Source organism: Aedes aegypti, chromosome 2 (genome assembly GCF_002204515.2).
Source record: "Aedes aegypti strain LVP_AGWG chromosome 2, AaegL5.0 Primary Assembly, whole genome shotgun sequence".
In the NCBI taxonomy this organism is placed as follows: Eukaryota; Metazoa; Arthropoda; class Insecta; order Diptera; family Culicidae; genus Aedes; species Aedes aegypti.
Window position 1 is genome coordinate 102,080,624 of NC_035108.1, and position 19,590 is coordinate 102,100,213.

General features: G+C 42.0%; 1 protein-coding gene across 1 annotated transcript; it reads left to right on the forward strand.

The window, feature by feature from the left end:
* The first annotated feature begins 15,453 nt into the window (after positions 1-15,453).
* LOC5579057 (zinc finger protein 1 homolog) lies at positions 15,454-17,468 on the forward strand. Its single transcript, XM_001657202.2, has 5 exons — positions 15,454-15,729; positions 15,926-16,524; positions 16,578-16,925; positions 16,986-17,192; positions 17,256-17,468. Exons 1-5 carry the CDS (start codon positions 15,580-15,582, stop codon positions 17,332-17,334), a joined length of 1,383 nt encoding a protein of 460 aa, XP_001657252.1. The 5' UTR covers positions 15,454-15,579; the 3' UTR covers positions 17,335-17,468.
* The last annotated feature ends 2,122 nt before the right edge of the window (positions 17,469-19,590 follow it).

The window sequence follows — 19,590 nt, forward strand, 5'->3', positions numbered from 1 at the left end:
TAATTTAAATTAATAATTACACCCGATTCTGTTTTTGCACGGGGGATGCGTACCGTGCAAAAAAAGTTTTCAGTTCAAAATTTCAAAAACCGTGCAAAAAAAGTAACACCATTTCTCGACGTTTCATGCAAAAATAAGGTTTTGGTGGAAAAAAATGTATGGAAACTTTTTTTTGCACGGCCGTGTAAAAAAAATCCGTGCAAAAACAGAATCGGGTGTACCTTAGTTACAATTATACCGTCACCAGAAGCAGGCGTCTTTTCCTCAGCTCTGCAATTCACGACAGGTTATCGGCGCAGTACACCGTAACCTTGGCAACGAAAGTTTGTTAGGCGAAAAAACATTTTTTCTGATTTTTTCCGAACTGATTGCATTCGGCGAGATGCGGTTGAGAAGGAAACAAGACTGGCGGAGCGGAAACTTCTGGAAGCACGTTGCAAGTCGTTGCTGGTGGAGAAGATCGCTGATTCGCAGCTGGACTACATCAAGGGCAAATCCACTCCGAAGGCGATTTGGGCAACGTTGCAAAACGAAGAAGGGATTTTTCGGTTAGTTTTACCTACTGAAGCAACTGGCCGTGATGAAGTACAGCGAAGCGGAACCGATGGAAAAGCACCTGTTTTGATTGGAGCGAATCATTCGGGGTTGGCCTCGGACATCGTGATGCAGGAGTGGTTGGTGGTATTCAACGCTACCTACCAGCGGAACAGTGCACGCTCGACTTTGTTTAGGCCAGACTGCTTAGCGAGAACGAAAAGCTCTGGAGCAACTGCGTGATGAAGAGCCAGTTGGGCGGCGAAACGGCGCTTTACGGGAAGCGATCAAAACAGAAGTGCTTTTCATGCGGTAAACTGGGCCACAAGAAGATCATCCGGGAAGCCAATGAAGGAGAAAGCAAAAAGGTGCTGGTTCCGAAGTAGCATTCTTAATGGAGCCACATGGTGATGTGATGGAAAGAGGTAAGAATTCAAATCAGTTCTATTGGTTTCGGTCAACGACGAAGGCGAAACGACTGGTTCGATGAAAAGTGCCAGAGAGTGACAGACATGAAGAATGTCGCCAGAAGCCGTATGCTTGTGGCCAGTACCCGACAGAACAGATAGCGGTACAGGGCAGCGAGAGACGAAAAAAAGCGAATCCACCGCAGAAAGAAAAGGCAGCACGAAGAAAGTGTGGTAGCTGAAGCTCAAAAAAGCATGAACCGGAATGATATGCGGAGATTCTATGCAACGATCAATGGTGCGCGGCACAATACCGTACCAGTGCCCGCCATTTGCAATGACCGATGTTGTACTTTTAAACTAGATGTTTATTGATCGAATGGTAAGTACAGAATGACGGAGTAGCAATATTGTTCGCCTTTTATATTGTCAGGTTGCTAGTGGTTGCTAAGGCAAGTTCGAGTGGTTACCCAAACAACACTAGCTTGGTAGTTGACTACTACGATTCTCCGACTTGGTCGTCGACTACTATGTTAGTCTCCAACAACCGATAAAACGGCAGTGGCTGCCAGGTGCAAGGAGCACTTTCAGCAATTGTTGAACGGTGAAAATGGAAATGTAGCGATGAACATTGATGATGACGATCAAGCTGTGGACCCACTGACCATGGGAGGGGCAAAAAAGGCTCTCAGCGAGCTGAAGAACTGTAAGGCTACTGGGAAGGACGAGCTCACGATCGAGCTTTTCAAGCACGGCAGTGAGCAGCTTTATCAGTCGATCCACCGAGTGCTTCTGAAGGTATGGGAGGACGAAGAATTGCCCACCGGCTGGTTGAATGGCCTCATACGCCCAATCTACAAGAAAGGGCACAGGCTGGAGTGTGCCAATTACAGAGGAATTACCCTGCTGAATTTGGCGTACAAAATTCTGTCGCGCACAGAAATTCTGTTTAACAGACTGAGACCGCTTGAGGAGTCCTTCGTCGGCGAATACCAAGCTGGTTTTCGTGAGGGCCGTTCGACAACGGACCAGATGTTTAGCTTGCGAATGATTTCAGGAGTATAATTTGCACACTCACCATATGTTTATTGATTTCAAGGCGGCGTACGACTCAGTGAAAAAAAATGAGCTTTGGCAGCTAATGTCTGAAAATGGTTTTCCGGCGAAACTAATTAGGCTGATACGTGCTACGCTGGATGGTTCGAAATTAAGTGTTCCGATCGCAGACGAGGTGTTAACCTCGTTCGTGACGTTAGACGGATTGAAGCAGGGAGACGCACTTTCGAATTTGCTGTTTAACATTGCACTCGAGGGTGCTATTAGGAGATCTGGCGTGCAGAGAAATGGCACTATTATCACAAGGTCGCACATGCTCCTTGGCTTTGCGGAAGATATAGCCCTAATAGGAATTGATCGCAGGTCAGTGGAAGAGGCCTTCGTGCCTCTGAAGAGGGAGACAGCGAGGATAGGCCTGACCGTTAATTCTACCAAAACTAAGTACATGTTTGCAGGTAGAGATAGAATCAGGCTTGGTGGTGTAGGTGCTGAAGTAGTGTTTGAAGTTGTTGAAGAATTTGTTTACCTTGGAACACTTGTGTGTTGGAAGCGAAGCGACTATGAAACTCCAGTAGGCTATGGCTAGCTGACGTATAATGGTCCAATGCACGAGTTCACTAATTTGACGTTTGACCGGTGTCATGTTATTTACGTGACCATGGCAACTAGTGAATTCGGCACCGCTCAAACGTCAAATTGGTGAATTCGTGCATTGGTTGTTCATTCTGTTCTTGCCCACTGAAGTAGAAGGTTGTTTTTATTCTTACGACTACGGCCCATTTACCATAGGTTATTGGCCCAGAATATTTTACTGCGAGTAGTTCAGATATTCAGTAGATTACGATGGACGGTGGAAAGTTTAGCGTTGAAAAGCTACGAAGCGGCGGATATGAGACTTGGCGGTTCAAAGTTGAAATGCTGTTAGTCCGGGAGAATTTGTGGAAGTACGTTTCGGAGGCCGCCCCCAACCCTCTGACGGACGCCTGGAAGGAAGGCGATGCGAAAGCCCGGGCTACGATTGCTCTTCTGGTGGACGACTGCCAACATCCGTTGATTCGCGATAGCAAGACGGCGCAATCTACGTGGGACAACATCAAGAATCACCATCAAAAGACGACCATGACGACGAAGCTATCGCTTTTGAAGAAGCTGTGCCGGGCGGAATACAATGAAAACGGCGACATGGAAGGACACTTGTTCAAGATGGAAGAAATTTTCTCAAGTCTGGCGAACGCGGGTCAGGAACTGGATGCGAACCTGAAAGTGGCAATGGTTCTGAAGAGCATGCCAGATTCCTTCGACAACCTGACAACGGCTTTGGAGACTCGTGAAGACAAGGACCTCACTATGGATTTTGTAAAAGGCAAATTACTGGATGAAGCGCAGAAGAGAATGGAGAAGACCCATCCAAGCGAATCCATCCTACGTGTCGGTGCCGAGAAGAAGATCATTTGCCATCAATGTCGCAAGCCAGGCCACATGAAGCGTGACTGTCCGATGATGAAGAACGAAGGTTCATCCACATCCGGTGGACGAAGCGGCGGTCAGAACGGTCAACCGAAGCACAAGCCCAAGGGGAAAGCAGCGAAGACCACACCTTTTGCATTCACGGTGTCCAAGAACCGTAAGCTGATGAAGACTTGGATCGTTGATTCCGGGGCAACCGCCCATATGTGTTGCGACCGGTCATTTTTTCAAGCGTTGAAACCTAGTTCGGGAGTGACCATTACTCTAGCTGATGGTAACGAGACGGCTGTCCAGGGGATTGGTTCCGGCCGTTTGTTCTGCTATGACGATAGCGGAAATCAGCAAGAAGTCATCCTCAGTGACGTGTTCTACGTGCCTGATCTGGAATCCAACTTGGTTTCCGTCGGATGTCTGGTCAACATGGGAGCTGAGGTCACATTTGGAAAATCCTGAGGCTGTGTAATTAAATGCGGAGGCGTTGTCGCAGCTGTTGCGCAGATGGTAGGTGGCCTGTACCAACTCTACACAGGTGCCGAGCGAAGCATGAACGTTGTGCACCACATGAAGGACTGCATTCATTCTTGGCACCGCAAGCTGGGACATCGAGATGCAGAAGCGATCCAGCGAGTTGTGCGCGAAGGCTTAGCGAAGGGCGTGTCGATCAAGAAATGTGACATTTACCAGACCTGCGAGTGTTGTGCTGAAGGCAAGATTGCACGGAAGCCATTCCCGAGGAAGACGGAGCGACAATCGACAAAAGTTTTGGACCTGATTCATACGGACATCTGCGGTCCGATGAATACTGTGACGCCTGGCGGATCAAGATATTTCCTTACATTGATCGACGACCACAGTCGCTACACTGTGGTGTGTTTCTTGAAGCGAAAATCGGATGCCGCGGACGTGATCGAGGAGTACGTTACCATGGTTCGCAACCGGTTTGGACGAAATCCGGTAGCAGTCCGCTCTGACCAGGGCGAAGAGTACAAGGCGAAGCGCTTGGGACAATTCTATCGAGCCAACGGAATCGTTCCGCAGTATACGGCAGGTTACTCCCCGCAACAAAATGGAGTTGCGGAACGCAAAAATCGGACGCTAGTGGAAATGGCCCGCTGCATGTTACTGGATGCAAAGCTTGGCCACCGTTACTGGGCTGAAGCCATCAATGCAGCAGTGTATCTCCAGAACATCCTTCCGTCAAGATCCGTTGAGAAGACTTCTTTTGAACTGTGGTACGGGAAGCAACCGGACTACAGCAATCTGCACATTTTTGGAAGTGCGGCTATCGTGCACGTACCGGCCGAGAAACGGAAGAAGCTAGATCCAAAGGAGAAGAAGCTAACATTCGTCGGGTATGCCGGTAATCATAAAGCGTTCCGGTTCATCGATGTGTCCACCGACAAGGTTACCATCAGTCGTGATGCGCAGTTCATAGAGATGGAGGAGCCGAAGACACAGAATTCTTTCGATCATCCGGGATCACTGCAAGTTGTGGAGTATGAACCCGAAGTCATTCCGTTCTATCCTGGTCCAGAAGAAGAAGATGATGACAACGTGGATGAAGATTACGAAGAAGATGATAACGCCGGCGAAGATGCTGAAGAAGGTAGCAACGCCGACGATGATGATGAAATTAACAACGTCGATGAAACTCTGGTTGAGGAGGAGCATGCAGCTACGGATTCTAGTATGTACGAAACCCCAAACGAAGACGACGGCAGCGAAACCGATACGCCTGTGAGACGATCTTCCCGCAGCACAAAGGGTGTGTTGCCGCAACGATACAGAGAAACAACTGGAATGGTGAGAAAACTGACTGACGAACCAAGGACGTACAAGGAAGCCATGAGAGGACCTGAAGCTGAACTATGGAAGGCCGTTATGGACGACGAGAAGAAGTCACTGCAAGAAAACGGTACGTGGAAACTGACTGGTTTACCACCGGGCCGCAAAGCGATAGGCAGTAAGTGGATCTTCAAGCGGAAACTAGATGAAGATGGCAACGTGGTGAGATAGAAGGCCCGTCTAGTTGCGCAAGGCTTCACCCAAAAGTTTGGGACAGACTATGATGAGGTCTTTGCGCCAGTGATTCGTCAAGTTACGTTTCGAGTGCTGCTAACGGTTGCCAGCCAACCAGGAATGCTGGTGAAACATGCTGATGTGAAGACCGCCTACCTCAACGGAGAACTGAAGGAATCAATTTTCATGCGATAGCCCCTCGGATACGAAACTGAAGATATGAATGCGGTGTGCTCGTTACAAAGATCCTTGTACGGACTGAAGCAAGCGGGCCATGTTTGGAACAAGAAGTTTGATCAAGTCTTGAAGCAGATGAGGTTCCAGCAGTCGAAGAACGACCCGTGCCTGTACGTGCGGCGCAACGGAGCACACTACACGTATCTGGTAATTTATGTGGACGACATGGTGATTGCCTGCAACGATGAAGAGGAGTATGAAGAGATCATCAAAACCCTAAACCGGAATTTCAAGGTAACATCGTTGGGTGATATCAGTCACTTTCTTGGAATCAAGATCAAACGCAACGAGAAAGGATTTTCCTTGAACCAGCAGACGTACATTCAACAAGTCTTGAAGCGATTCGGCATGGATCAAGCGAAGCCGTCCAAGTATCCTCTTAATCCTGGCCACATTCAGCAAAAGGAGGATCAAGAGAAGCTGGCCAACAACCATCAATATGCCAGTCTCATTGGAAGTTTGCTGTACGTGGCGGTGAATACTAGGCCGGATATTGCGGTAAGCGTTTCAATTCTAGGAAGATCGGTAAGTGCACCAACACATGCCGATTGGAACGAAGCTAAGCGAATACTTCGCTACCTCAAGCTAACCATGGACCACGAACTTGTACTGGGAGAAGACGAATCCGACCTGGAAATTACGTAGATGATGGCGTGATCCGGATGCAGTATTGCTCAACCGAGCACATGATAGCCGACATGTTAACAAAGCCCCTGACCAACGTGAAGCTGACCAGATTCAGAGAAGCAGCTGGAGTTTATCCGTCGAGGAGGAGTGTTGGAAGAATAGAAATATTAGTAGTAGAACGCTAGTAGCGCTGTTGTCACAAAACTGATTTTAATTATTATTACCTTTAATTATGGTTTTTCATTGTTTGTTCAATGCCTTGTCGTTGTTTATGTTTTTATAATTAATTTGACACTCAGGCTGTCAGTTCGTGGCAAACTAGATGTTGGTAACACGAACAGCAGCGACATTAGCATTCTTAGGTTAATGCTTCTACTGTTGGAAGCGAAGCGACTATGAAACTCCAGTAGGCTATGGCTAGCTGACGTATGGACCTATGGACGAGTTCATTATTTGACGTTTGAGCGGTGCCGTGTTATTTACGTGACCATGGAAACTAGTGAATTTGGCACCGCCCAAATGTCAAATTAGTGAACTCTTGCATTGGTCCATAATTGTAAATGAGTAGAAAAATAAATTTGTTCATTCTGTTCTTGCCCACTGAAGTAGAAGGTTGTTTTTATTCTTACGACTACGACCCATTTTCCATATTGTGACATGTGACAACGACGTTTCCCGCGAAGTGAAAAGACGTTGCGGCCAAGGGTGGAGGGTGGCTATCAAATGTGAGTAAAATTGAAAAGCCGTCAACCTAAGTCCAGAACCAGTTTTAAGGCTTAACTTTGTCTGTGGCTTAACGCAGAAAAGTAAAAATTATTATTCGCAAAATTAGTTATTAGTTTTCAGTTATTTGCTACGTGCCACTGCAGTGCGCTGTTGGCAATATAATCAGCTTAATTCGGCTTAATTCCCCAAATGGATGTTTCCGAGAAAATTGATTACGCCTTCACCATTGTTTGGTCGGAATTTTGTATGGTTGTTTACTTTTTAGAACCAGCAATACGTTGGGGTAGCAGTAAAGAGCCGCCAGTACCTTCCTTGGTTGCGGCTGCGAATAGGGCCTTTTACGGACTACGTAACCAGCTTAGATCCCGCAGCTTGCAAACGGAAACGAAATTCGATCTGTATAATACATTTATTCTTCCGGTGGCTCTCTACGTGCACGAAGCATGGACGTTGAACGAGTCAACCCGGAAAGCTCTCGGTGTTTCCGAGCGTAAAGTGCTGCGGACAATACTCGGTGGGAAAGTCGAAAATGGTGTGTGGCGCAGACGCATGAATCACGAGTTGTATCAAGTGCGAATGTCGGAAGAAAGAATTGCGAAAACAGTACCCGAGTAGCACACATGTTACAATTCAGGCAGAATAACTCTTATATGACCAGATTTGGTTATATAAGAGTTTTTCTGCGTCAATTATAACATGTGTGTTACTAGGGTATTCTGCAGGGTTTCGGGGAAGACCACGAATACGCTGGCTGTACGCAGTGGAAGAGGACCTAGCGACCCTAAACGTTCGGAGCAACTGGAGAAGTTTCGCCCAAAACCGACGAAGATGAAGCTCTACATTACGCCCGGCAATGGCGTGACGCTACGCTGTAGCCATCAAGTTATCAAGGTAGGTATCCATTGAAGTCTGTAGCCTTGAGGTTACGCTTTCGCTTCATTAGCGGAAGGTCATGGGTTCGATTCCCAGCCCCTCCATAAAAAAACCCGTCCAGCCACCAGAAGACGCCTGACGGAGGACCGTGCTTTGGGGAGCACATCCATCTTTCGTCAGTATCAGATGGTGGCTGAGACAAACTGATCCTCTTTGCAGGCAGTTAGCCCAACCCGGGAGCATCATGACAGCTGCAGTATAATGTCAGTGTACCGAAAAAATTTGGTCCGTGGTACTGTCAAACTCAATGAAATCGTGGAGTGTGCTCGAAATAGGGCGCAAATTAGAATTATGCTTAATGAACTTTTTTTTTAAGTTTTTGTTTGGCATTTGTAATATTATTATAAATCAGTGATCACCAAACTGAAAATGTTTTGTGCGGTCCTCGGGAAGATTTTTTACGACCCACGAGCGGGTTTTGAATAGTGATATGAGGGGGTCCGCACAAAGACATGCTGTAAGTTGCTTATAGTAGCCGATTCTTCGCCTCTCCATGTTGGGGATTGTAAAATATTGCGTAAAGCAACAGGGAGAGGGAGTGGGTCTTTCGTAGTGTTACGGCCCATACAAAAAAATCCGTACAAAATCTGTTACTTGGCGGAGGGAGGGGGCTTAAAATTGGTAAATTTTTCGTTACGTTATATTTGGATAATTCCTTAGATATATATATATATGATGATCAATAATTACAATTTTTGTTTAATTTATGGAAGGAATTTTCTTTTGCAAAAGTGAAGTGAAGTATTAAAGTTCAATTAGTAGTTTTTTTCTGAGTAATTTATGGAAAATTGACTGTAATTATCAGCTTGAAAATAAATTTGAGTTCAAATCAAGCCTTTAAGTCGCAGCACATTTTTCTTTGTGGATTTGAACACTTTTTTTCTAATACTCACCACCAAATGTCTAAGTTTCAATCAGATAAGCTAATTGGATGAACTATCCAGCCTTTTACGGGCGCTAATATCACCAATGAATTGCTCACTTTTTTTGTAGGAATATATTGATCTGACGTTTGACTTGGGTCTTTTAATATGGACTTATCCACTGGTGCACTAAATTTGGCATTTGAGCGAGCCGAAACACGTGAGGAGCATGGACCGATGCACGAGTTCACTATCTGACGTTTGAGCGGTGCCGTGTTATTTACGTGACCATGCATCGGTCCATTGAGAAGTGCGACCCGTTGAAGTGTCAACATTTTTAGACCGAGTGAATCAAGTACAACGCACGCAAAAAAAAATGTGCGGTAAAAACTACCATTTTAGGGGGTTATCCTAAGCGCTCGCACCGGCAATTTTCAGCAGACCAGAAATGCGCTTGATTTTACCATGTCTGTAGTTGTAATCAGATTGTTGTAAACTATTTCTGTCAAATGTACCAGTAATGCGGTGGGGTGTACCGTAAACATAGCAAATTGGTCTGAATTTCCATGGTAGTTTTAAGAATGGGCGTAGTCAGCTAAAAAGTTAATTTTACCACAGAATGTTTTCCCGTGCGTCAATGGTCTTATCCACCGGTGTACTAAATTCTCTCGGTTCAAGAATTTTGGCACTTGAGCGGGTCCGAAACACGTGGGGAGCATACAGAAGCGTGCCCCGCTCAAGTGTCACAATTCTCAGATCGAGTGAATTTAGTACACCGGTGGACCATTGAACGCAATGAGAATATAAACCGAGGTGAGGAAATGACATTTAGTGTGCGTGACATCCGTGTACGGTGCAAAATGTTTCACCAATACAAGCGAGCGAGCTCCCATAAGAAGACGTGTAAATTAGTGACGTAGTTATTTTTGTTTACGTTTTTTCTCTTTACTAATACACAGCCATTGCTTCTTCTTCCACACCTTAGTATATATTCTCATTGCATTGAACGGACTCAAGCCAAACGTCAAACTGATGGATCCCTACCAGAAAGTAACTTACTTTTGACGGCCATTACCGCTCTTCAAAAGCTGGATAGTTCATCCAATGGACTTAGCCACTAACTACTTTTCTTGTCGACTTTTTTTTTTCTTTTCCGCTCTGCCCGTATGTGTTTACACGTCAAATTAGTCAACTCCTGCATGGGTCCATAGACCAGGAGAAGTGGATGAACTTGTCATCCATTTTCCTGACAATTTTCATACAAAATCTATTTTTTCTACTAGGTGAACCACTTCCCCTGGTTTATCCAATGGTGTACTAAAATCTCTCGGTCTGAGAATAGGCCTTTTCATGTGACATGTCCGTCTATGCATTTGTTTACATCGTCGGAGGACCGTTGCTAACACGGGTCTGTCATTTTCATAGAAGAACTGTCAAAGAGCTTCAAGATCAGCTGATTTGAAACGTCTCGTGAAAAGACATATTGTGACACTTGAGCAGGTCCAGAACACGTCAGGAGCAGCCCCTCTCAAGTGTCACAATGCAATGGTCTTATCCACTGGTGTACACTGTAAACCTGGCATTACCCTTTAAGGTGTAAAAAGTACCCTCTATTTTCTGATATATGAAGCTGTCAAAATAAAGGGTAGTTCAATATATTGCATAGTGGGTAAATTTTGCCCATTTGTAAGTTCCGATGGTTTACCCTTTAATGAGTGAAAAAATTCTTAAGATATTTTGGCGGATGCTGTCAGTCCGTTATGTTTTATTGTAACTAGAGTCGCATCTGGGTCGTTGATATTGGAGGAGTATCTAGAATTGCAGGTGAGTCCAAAATCGAAAAACATTATCCATCTCATTTGAAGAAACGCTGTTGTTTTTACAGAATGGATTGGGGAACCAGTTGCTGTTCGTTCAGTTAGCAGCATGATACCAGATAGGAAACTGCGGCCAAACGCCCGAGAGCCGGTCGTGACACGCAGCATCTCAGAAGAAATTTTACATTACTTTTATATATAACTTGATGCTAATATCAAACAAAATCAATATTTATTGAACTTAATAAAGTGCAAAACTGCTGTATGTTTTTTGTCCCTTATTCATTATTATTATTCATAAATTGATTTCCAAGAATTATTATAAGTCGTAAAACTAGAAAAAGAGTAAAATTTACTCTCTTTCCTAACTGAATTCATTTCGAATAGTGGGTAAAATTTACTCGTTAGATTGACGTACAAGCCGTTTACTCTTTAATGGGTACAGGCCCTTTACTCTTTTTATGAGTTAAACTAGTTTCTCTCAAAGAGGGTACTTTTTTACCCTTTAAAGGGTACTTTAGTCTTACAGTGTATTAAACTGACTCGGTAGACGAATTTTGACACTAGAGCGGGTCCAGATCACGTGGAGATCATACGGGAGCATGTCCCGCTCAAGTGTCACAATTCTCAGACCGAGTGAATTTAGCACACTGGTGGGTTAGACCATATCCAGTGAACGAATGTTCACCGTATGAACAATGCGTGGATGAATATGCAACGAAATCGTTATTTTTTATAAACATCGGTCGCTGTAAAGGTTTTCTTCTTGCTGGAAGTTGCAGCGTGACATCATCGTAAATTAGTTCATACTAGAGGGTCTTGTCCCGGAAATCCCGGGACAAAAATCCCGGGAAATCCCGGGATCTAAAAAATCCTGAATCCCGGGATATTTTCGAAAATATCCCGGGATTTCCCGAAATTGTATGTTGAACTAGAAAATATTGTTGCATTATTTTCAAATATTGACACAAAACAAGCTGCATGTTTTTCTGGTGATTGTTGATGCAAAAATGTATTTAAGTTATTGCATTTGGCTCACTCAATAAACTTTTTTTATTGAGGTTAAGGTGACACATCTCGGAATTCAAACATGGCAGGCACAATGGCCGGCTTGTTCCCCTACTCACGATTTCAAAGGCACTAATCTGCTGAAATAATGATCGTACAAAGTCAATCTTCTTATTTTAAGCTTTCTGCTAGTGCACAAAGCTGAAATAAAAATTGCACTGTTGTTTGATCCTTCTTTCGCAAGATTTGTGCTTTCAAAGTTTTGGTTCATTGTTGAATTCGGATTCCAAGCTGTTTCACCTTAAAGGCCACTATGCTTAACCATTTGGTTTTTTTTTTCTGGTATGTTAGTAACGTAATTTTCAATAAACTATTGCAGGTTTATCTACGGTTTATTCTATTTGGTGGTTGACTTTTTCATCATACTAAAAAGTTATCGATGCCATTTTATCTTCCCGTAACTGTTTTAGTTTGCCCGATGTACCTTACATTTTCCACGACCAACATACCTGTGGCTGTCATGCCCATAATTCAAAAGCATGAATATTCCGTATGACACAACAATGTAAAGTTGAATAATCATGAGTGTAGATTTTGAAAGATTTGGTAAAATTTGAGAGTGATTGGTATTACCTATACCTTATGCATCACGATTGATTTTCGTTTAAAATTAACTATAATAAATGCCCATTGACTTCAACTGCAGATAGGTGAAATATTGATGCATTAAATCTTAGATAATATTGTTTTTGTCTATTATAGTTCAACTTAACCTTCAAAAACAGGTTCGGTTGTTATGAAACTGCTCTAAACATTGCTTCAATATCTGCTCCGGACGTTCTATAGTTGTTTTGGAAGCATTTGATTTTTATCCCGGGATCCCGGGAAATCCCGGGATTTTTAAAAACAAAATCCCGAATCCCGGGATTTTTTCCAGTCCGGGAAACAAGACCCTCTAGTTCATACACACTTAAATGGACCATTGCAATCCAACAGCTGATATTTCGGAAAGAATTTGACGATTCTTGGTAACGTTTACCGAGATCTCGAAAATAAATTTGGATTGCCGAAGTTTCTGTAAAATAAGTATCGAGATTCGGCATTGATAATTACCGAATTCTCATCTGTTGGGTACTCGGCAAAACATTTTACTGAGGTCGGTGAAATAATTTAAGTGTGTAGGCCTATTTTATTGAAACCTAGATCTCTGGTGGGGAGTATGAGAAAAAAGTGTTAAAATCTGCATAGAAAAAAGTTTCTAGCACTATTTTTTCACTTTTAGATTTAATTGGATCCCATTGAAACCGGTTCATACATTTTATTTTATTTTATATTGCGGCCTGCGCTTTCTTTTGAGGGCATCAAAGTGACTCACAAAATTAGTTTTGTGATTAATTGTTTTGCAAAATATCTAATCGCGCCCGATAACTTTACTCCGTTAAGCGATAAAACATGTTCGCCAAAAAATAAACGTACTATTATCACTTTATGAAACAGCATTTCCTGCAAAACTAAGCACGAACAAGTCATTCAATCTTTTCACCGAACAAATTGATGCGCTTTTAATTCTTTGGTGCTAAAACTTTTATTAAAATTATTTTTATCGCAAGAAAAAAAATCAGACTCGCCCTTATTTCATTTCATTCCATTCGTTGTTTTGCACCCGTCAACAACGAAACAAATTTCCGATCTCCCATAGTGAAAAATCGTGCCGGCAGCGGTGGATGGCCCCATTGTTTACGCTGCAAGTAGGTACGTGAAAATTGCGTTATCTGTCACTTCGCGGGGGGGTTGAGTTAGCCTCACTAACAGCAGAGCTCTCTCCTACCTGCTCGGTGTGAGAGTACCCGCATAGAGAATCACAATTCGCCTTACATTCAAAACAATGGATCATTAAAATAACCAAAACGGCCGCTATGGAAAGCATAGATAGCGCCACCGTAGCCTTGTGTGTTTGACAGAACAGCAATGCTGTCACAATGTTAAATCCCATATACAGTGGCGCCTTTGTTTTGATGCGGTGAGCACTTGCAAAAACTACATTCAATGATCCATTAATCACTTTTATCTGTTAAGGTTAAAGTACTCCGAACAGTTGATTTTATGTTAAACTGTATTCATTCTAAGACTTAAGACGTTTAAAAATGGTTTGCGTGATGTATGCCAAACAGTAACAATAAAAGATACTGTCCAGATATTGTAAAATTATACGGAGTTTCAAATATCCAAGAAATGGTAAAATAATTACTTGACATTCTGCGAAACGGTCATTATCGCAAAACACTAACACATTTACATTCTACCGTATACAACCTATTTTTAACAGTTTGGCAAACAGTGGCTCGCTTAAGTGTTTGTGAGCGAAGTACCTACAATATTTTCATCGTTTCGCCATTTGTTTTGTTTGGTTAAGGAGTGAAAAAAAAACTCATGCTGAAATAAATTTTCAAGTGGCGGATCTTTATTTGAGAAGGATTCAAGCTTCTTCCCTCTGGTTTAAGGCTTATGAGCTAGATCCCAAGTGACCCGTTTCATATCCAGATTTCTCAGGTAAGAAGAATTTATTCCGTGTAACTTAGATCCAAGTTCTAACGGGCACCAATTTGTTGTTTCCAGGATGTATTGTTGCAGTGACCTAGAATTGAAACCAACAAATTATTACCTAGATCCCAAGTGACCCGTTTCATATCCAGATTTCTCAGGTAAGAAGAATTTATTCCGTGTAACTTAGATCCAAGTTCTAACGGGCACCAATTTGTTGTTTCCAGGATGTATTGTTGCAGTGACCTAGAATTGAAACCAACAAATTATTACCGTTACCGATCTTCCCGTAATCTTCTAGCTGAGAAATTGTGCTTCCAAGGCCCAGGATTGTGTGAGCAGGAACCCCCAGAGTTTGGGACGGCAAAAAAGCAGGAAAAAGTAGTGAAATAAGAAACGCAATCTGTTTTGCAGTGTGATTGCTCTAATTCGAATAAAAATGCATAAAAGATCAAATTCATTCATCTTTCATTGATTAATCACAACAGGGATAATTCTTGGTTAAAAATACCATACCTCACAATTAAACGATAATTACATATACAGTATTTGGTTTGATTTAAATTATTAAGTTCAACCATTCTCTACTTGTTTGGATTACAGTAGATTGATCAAAAAATGGAAGGTATGTGAACAGTTTGGCAGATTGTAATGAAAAAAATTTGTTCGACAAAATCGGTCTTTTTAAATGATTACATAACTTAACCGCCTATTCCCCACATTGTAATTTGTGCAGTTACCATTCCCCAAACTGTAAAACCCGTTTATGGTACTGTTGGTTTATTGTTATTTTTAATTTTACACCAAATTATACGAATACTGTTGTCAATTGTTGTGGATTGAATGGGAAACAGTAGATGTATGGTTAATAATTATGCGGGTAGGAGAGAGTGTAGATGTAAATATAGATAAGTTGAAAATAGATCTGTATCGATTGAGAAGCTACAAATCAACTGATTCCGGCGCAGTAGTAGCCACGAGCACAGAGTGCCTTAGAAAAAAACGTCAAATTAGTGAACTCGTGCATCGGTCCGTTCTAATTTAAATGGTTCTTAACAATTCTCTTTGATCTCTATGCTCGTTAGATTTTAGAAAAAGAAATAATATTGTTCGCTCCGACAAATTTAATCACATTTACCCTTTTCCTCTTGTCTGTTCACTCAAGCATTCACCCGCTACTTCATTGTAAGTTTCAGTGTTAGTGTAGTGTGATGAACTGAGTTCATTCATAGGTAAACAATAATCATAAACAAACCTGATGCGTAAGAATTTTGAAATCTTCTAATTTTTTTTACGGATTCCAGTCCTAAATGTGCATCGCGTGTTAACTGTTTTGAGAGTAGAATGGCTTCGGCGAAGAGAAACCGAATAGAGTCAAGTGGCTCAAAATGTCGGCAACGAGTCTGTCGACTGTGCTTGAGTGAAGAATCCCTTGAAGATATATTCAGCGAAAACGAACTGCATCAATGGATCTTGGATTTGCTCTCAATAAATGTAGGTGCTTATGCTGAAACTATCCAATGTTTCAGCAAATCGGCCATATAGTGTTAGTTTAAGAATAATAAGTCGTTGAATAGTTCTATATTAACACTATATGAATGATTTGGCGAAATATAGCACTTGGGTGCTTATGGCTTACCTGGCTAACACATCTAACTGAATACATGTAATCAATATTGCTATCTTCAAGGTAACGGGTGAAGATCCTTTAGGCCACGTTATCTGCGATGTTTGCCAACTACGGATAACCGAATTCCACCAGTTCCGGACACGATGCCAGGAAGTGCAAATAGTACTGCAATCCATGATGCGAGACCAAAAGGTTTCCTCCGAGAAGGAGTCGACTGACTCTGATGAGATTAATCGGATAGTGAAAACTGAACCATGTGAAGAAATTGGTCATGCAACAGAGTTGGAAGAAGTAAACCACAGCGGTAGAATTGACGAAAATGACGATGGAGCTCATAAGATTTCACAAAAAGAAATGGAAAATGAGGAAACGATTGGCATAGACGATGAGATTTACATAGAAGAGGTGAAAATTGAATCTTTGATGAACGACAATGAGGAATCAGTTGACTCAGTTATCGATGAAAGCGTCATACACAAAGGAAAAGCATCAACTAGAAGCATTCAAGTGACCCAGAAAGATGAGAACATTCAGTCAGTGCAATGCAATATATGTAACAAAAAGTATCAGACTAAACAGAATCTATCAGTACACAAGAGGACAGCACATGGACCAAAAAAACACAACTGCAAAGTTTGCGCAGCAAGTTTTCCGCATCCGTAAGTCGTTGCCTGTAATGCAATGAACGTACTAATAGCTATTACTATTGTAGGAAGGATTTGAACAGGCATGAGCAAACTAAACAACATAATAAACAGAAGTCTGCCGTTGGTGATTCCTTGCCGAATCCAACTGGTAATGGTAAGAAAAATACTAAACACCCATGCTCAAAATGCAACCGAACATTCAGTCGGCAGTGCCAACTTGAGAACCACGAGAGACTTCATGAAGTGACATCGAATGAAGATCAACCGATTGACGTGGAATCCAATGCATTGGAATGGCAATGCAATATATGCAGCAAATCATTCGCGGACAAGGAAAAACTTCGACTGCATAAAAGACACCATAAACCTAAAAACCTGGAGTGTCATATATGTGGAAAACCGTTTCTATTTTCGTAGGTGGTGCTAAAATTATAGAGTGGTAGCTGTGATAAAGAGTCATCTGTTTCTTGTAGGTTTTCATTGAACAGGCATACAAAGACGCACGATGTTGACCATAAACGCAGTAGAGCGTATGATGAATCCAACGCAGCCGGACCTTTCTATTGTGATATATGCCAGAAGCAGTTCAGGCTGAGAACCACGATGAGGTGGCACAAAATACAAGTGCACGGACCAAAATGTCACGAATGTCACATGTGTGATTCAAAATTTAGCACACGGTACCAACATGCATATGAAATTGTCACAATAGGCTTCTGATTTACTTTTTTTTCTATTTTCAGCTATGGTCTACGCAAGCATATACAGACTCATTATCGTGTTAAAAAGAAAACAAGAAATCTCGAAAACTTATTCATATAGACTCAAGTCAAAAAAGTGTACAAACTTACTTTATCGATCCTACGTGTTTCGCAGACGAAATTCTACACGTTTCGCTCTGAAATAACTCGATTATTCTCTTTTAGAACGTTTAATTTTCGGATTTACAAAACGACGAAAGTAAGATTTTCAACTTTCGCAACCTAACCACTACTTTCGCCGCCCCGCTGTGTGGAGAGACAAAGTGACTTAACCACGAATCAAAACAAAACACTACTTGAGCCGATTTTACACTGGTAGAAAAACGTCGAAAGTAATTGAATGAAACGGCTTATCATTTTCTTATAATTATTTTTGTGGGAAATAATAGAAACTACCTAGTTTTTGAACGTGAGCTGAGTGTATGCAAAATTTAAGCGAAGTACACGGCAAAAAAATGTTAGAAAGGTGATTCATTTTAAAACAGTTTTAGCAGATAGATTGTTATTTTTCCTTATTAATTTTCTCAAAACCGTATAAAAGTTACTTACGTCGATTTGAAAAAGTAATCGAGAAATAAAAATTGGGGTGGGTAATGTCTATTACATTACCGCGGGGTTGACGTAGAACTACGATGATTAATAATTTGATTTGTTATGTGTATGAGTTTGTAAGTGTACTAGTTTTGTGTTGTTATTGATCGGATGAAGTTTTCAGAAGTTAACTCTTTTTGGACTCATTTTGGTGGTCCTGTGGTTCCGAGAACCAGTGTTTGGTGTTCCAGGAATAATGCCAGATGATTGAATTTGTTTGTTTGGTCGTTGCTTCCTTGTGTTGCTTGGTTGGGTGATCGGTTTCTGGCTCCAGCTGTAGTTCGCCAAACTCCTCCAGTAGATTAGATGTTTGATAGCTCGGGTGCTTCGATTGTTAGAATCGATAGAATCGGTCCAGTGCTTTGGTCTGTAGCAATATCCATTGCATGAGCATTTAGTATTTCACGCAGTTTGTCTCAAAGCGTCACTAATCGATGATTGCCTAAGCGCTGCAGCTCATTCCTTAAGTCAACCCTCTTGGGAGAATTGCTGCCTTTGGCGTGATGGAACTTGAAAAAATTGGTAGAGTTTGTCAAAAATAGTCCTTGCAGTGAAGTAACCCGCGACAAACCAACATACACCAATTGCTGATCCTGGCTTTTGTCATAGTCGTACACGACCTCGGGGAAAGTTCCACCTTGCGACTTATGAACAGTAAAAGCACAGGCACTAGCCATCGGGAACTGAATGCGTTTGCATTTGATTATGCCGCACAGTTTGAAAGTTAAATAAAAATTCTCTATACAGGAGTGAATTTGGAATTTCAAAACCAAGAGCCTTACGTTGGCTTGAAATATTTTGAACTCTTATAACTGTTTGCTGGTTTAACGAAATTCCTTGAATGGCACCTCAATTGAAAGACAAGACATCAAAGGGTCATGTCGTTTACTTACTGAATCCCACATACCTGTCCAAATAGTTTAATTACTGTTTTAAAAGAGAACGTTGATTCAAGCAAATTTATAAATAGGGGTGCTAGAGAAAATTTGATGTCATTTGCTTTCCATTCTCCGCTTGGATCGCATCTCAGCAGGCAAAAGATCGTCTGGCTCTGACCGGGCGTGCTTCTCAGGCACAGACATCGATAGCGAAGGACCTCCCCGTTTGTCTTGCTTCGCTCAAATCAAACTGTCGAGCGAGCGAGAGAAGATGCCGTCCGAAGCCAAAGCCATCAGCGCTGCCACTGCCAAGAAAAAGAAGAAGAAGAGGAAGCAGTCCACAGGAAAATTTGCGGTCGAACTGTGAACACGGTTGGGCAAGTCATTGTGGCTTTGTGCTTCACCGCTTGTTTGCGTTCACCCAGCCAAATTTAAGAGAGAAATATTTCCGACTTTATATATGACTTCTAATATTCCTAAATCAATTTCACAGCTTCATACAAAATTTCATTTGTCATGAATAATTTATGACTAAACATTTCGAGACTGTAATCGTGGACGCTGCTGCAGTGCCGTCGGGGTGAGTGCTCAACATTCCACAACAATCGTAGAATACAGTGGCTTTTCCAACAGCGTCTTTGATTTTCCATGTTTTATGGGAACACTTTGATTAGCAAAATTATCACATGTAACAAAATTGCGACATATTAAGAATGCATTTGAAAAGATATTCTCATTGAACAATTGTAATAATTTTGGATCAGAAATTACCTTCATAATAAAGAAAACTATTGATTATCAATAGCTCGTATTGAATATTTAGTTAATGTCAACCCTTCCAGCAATTC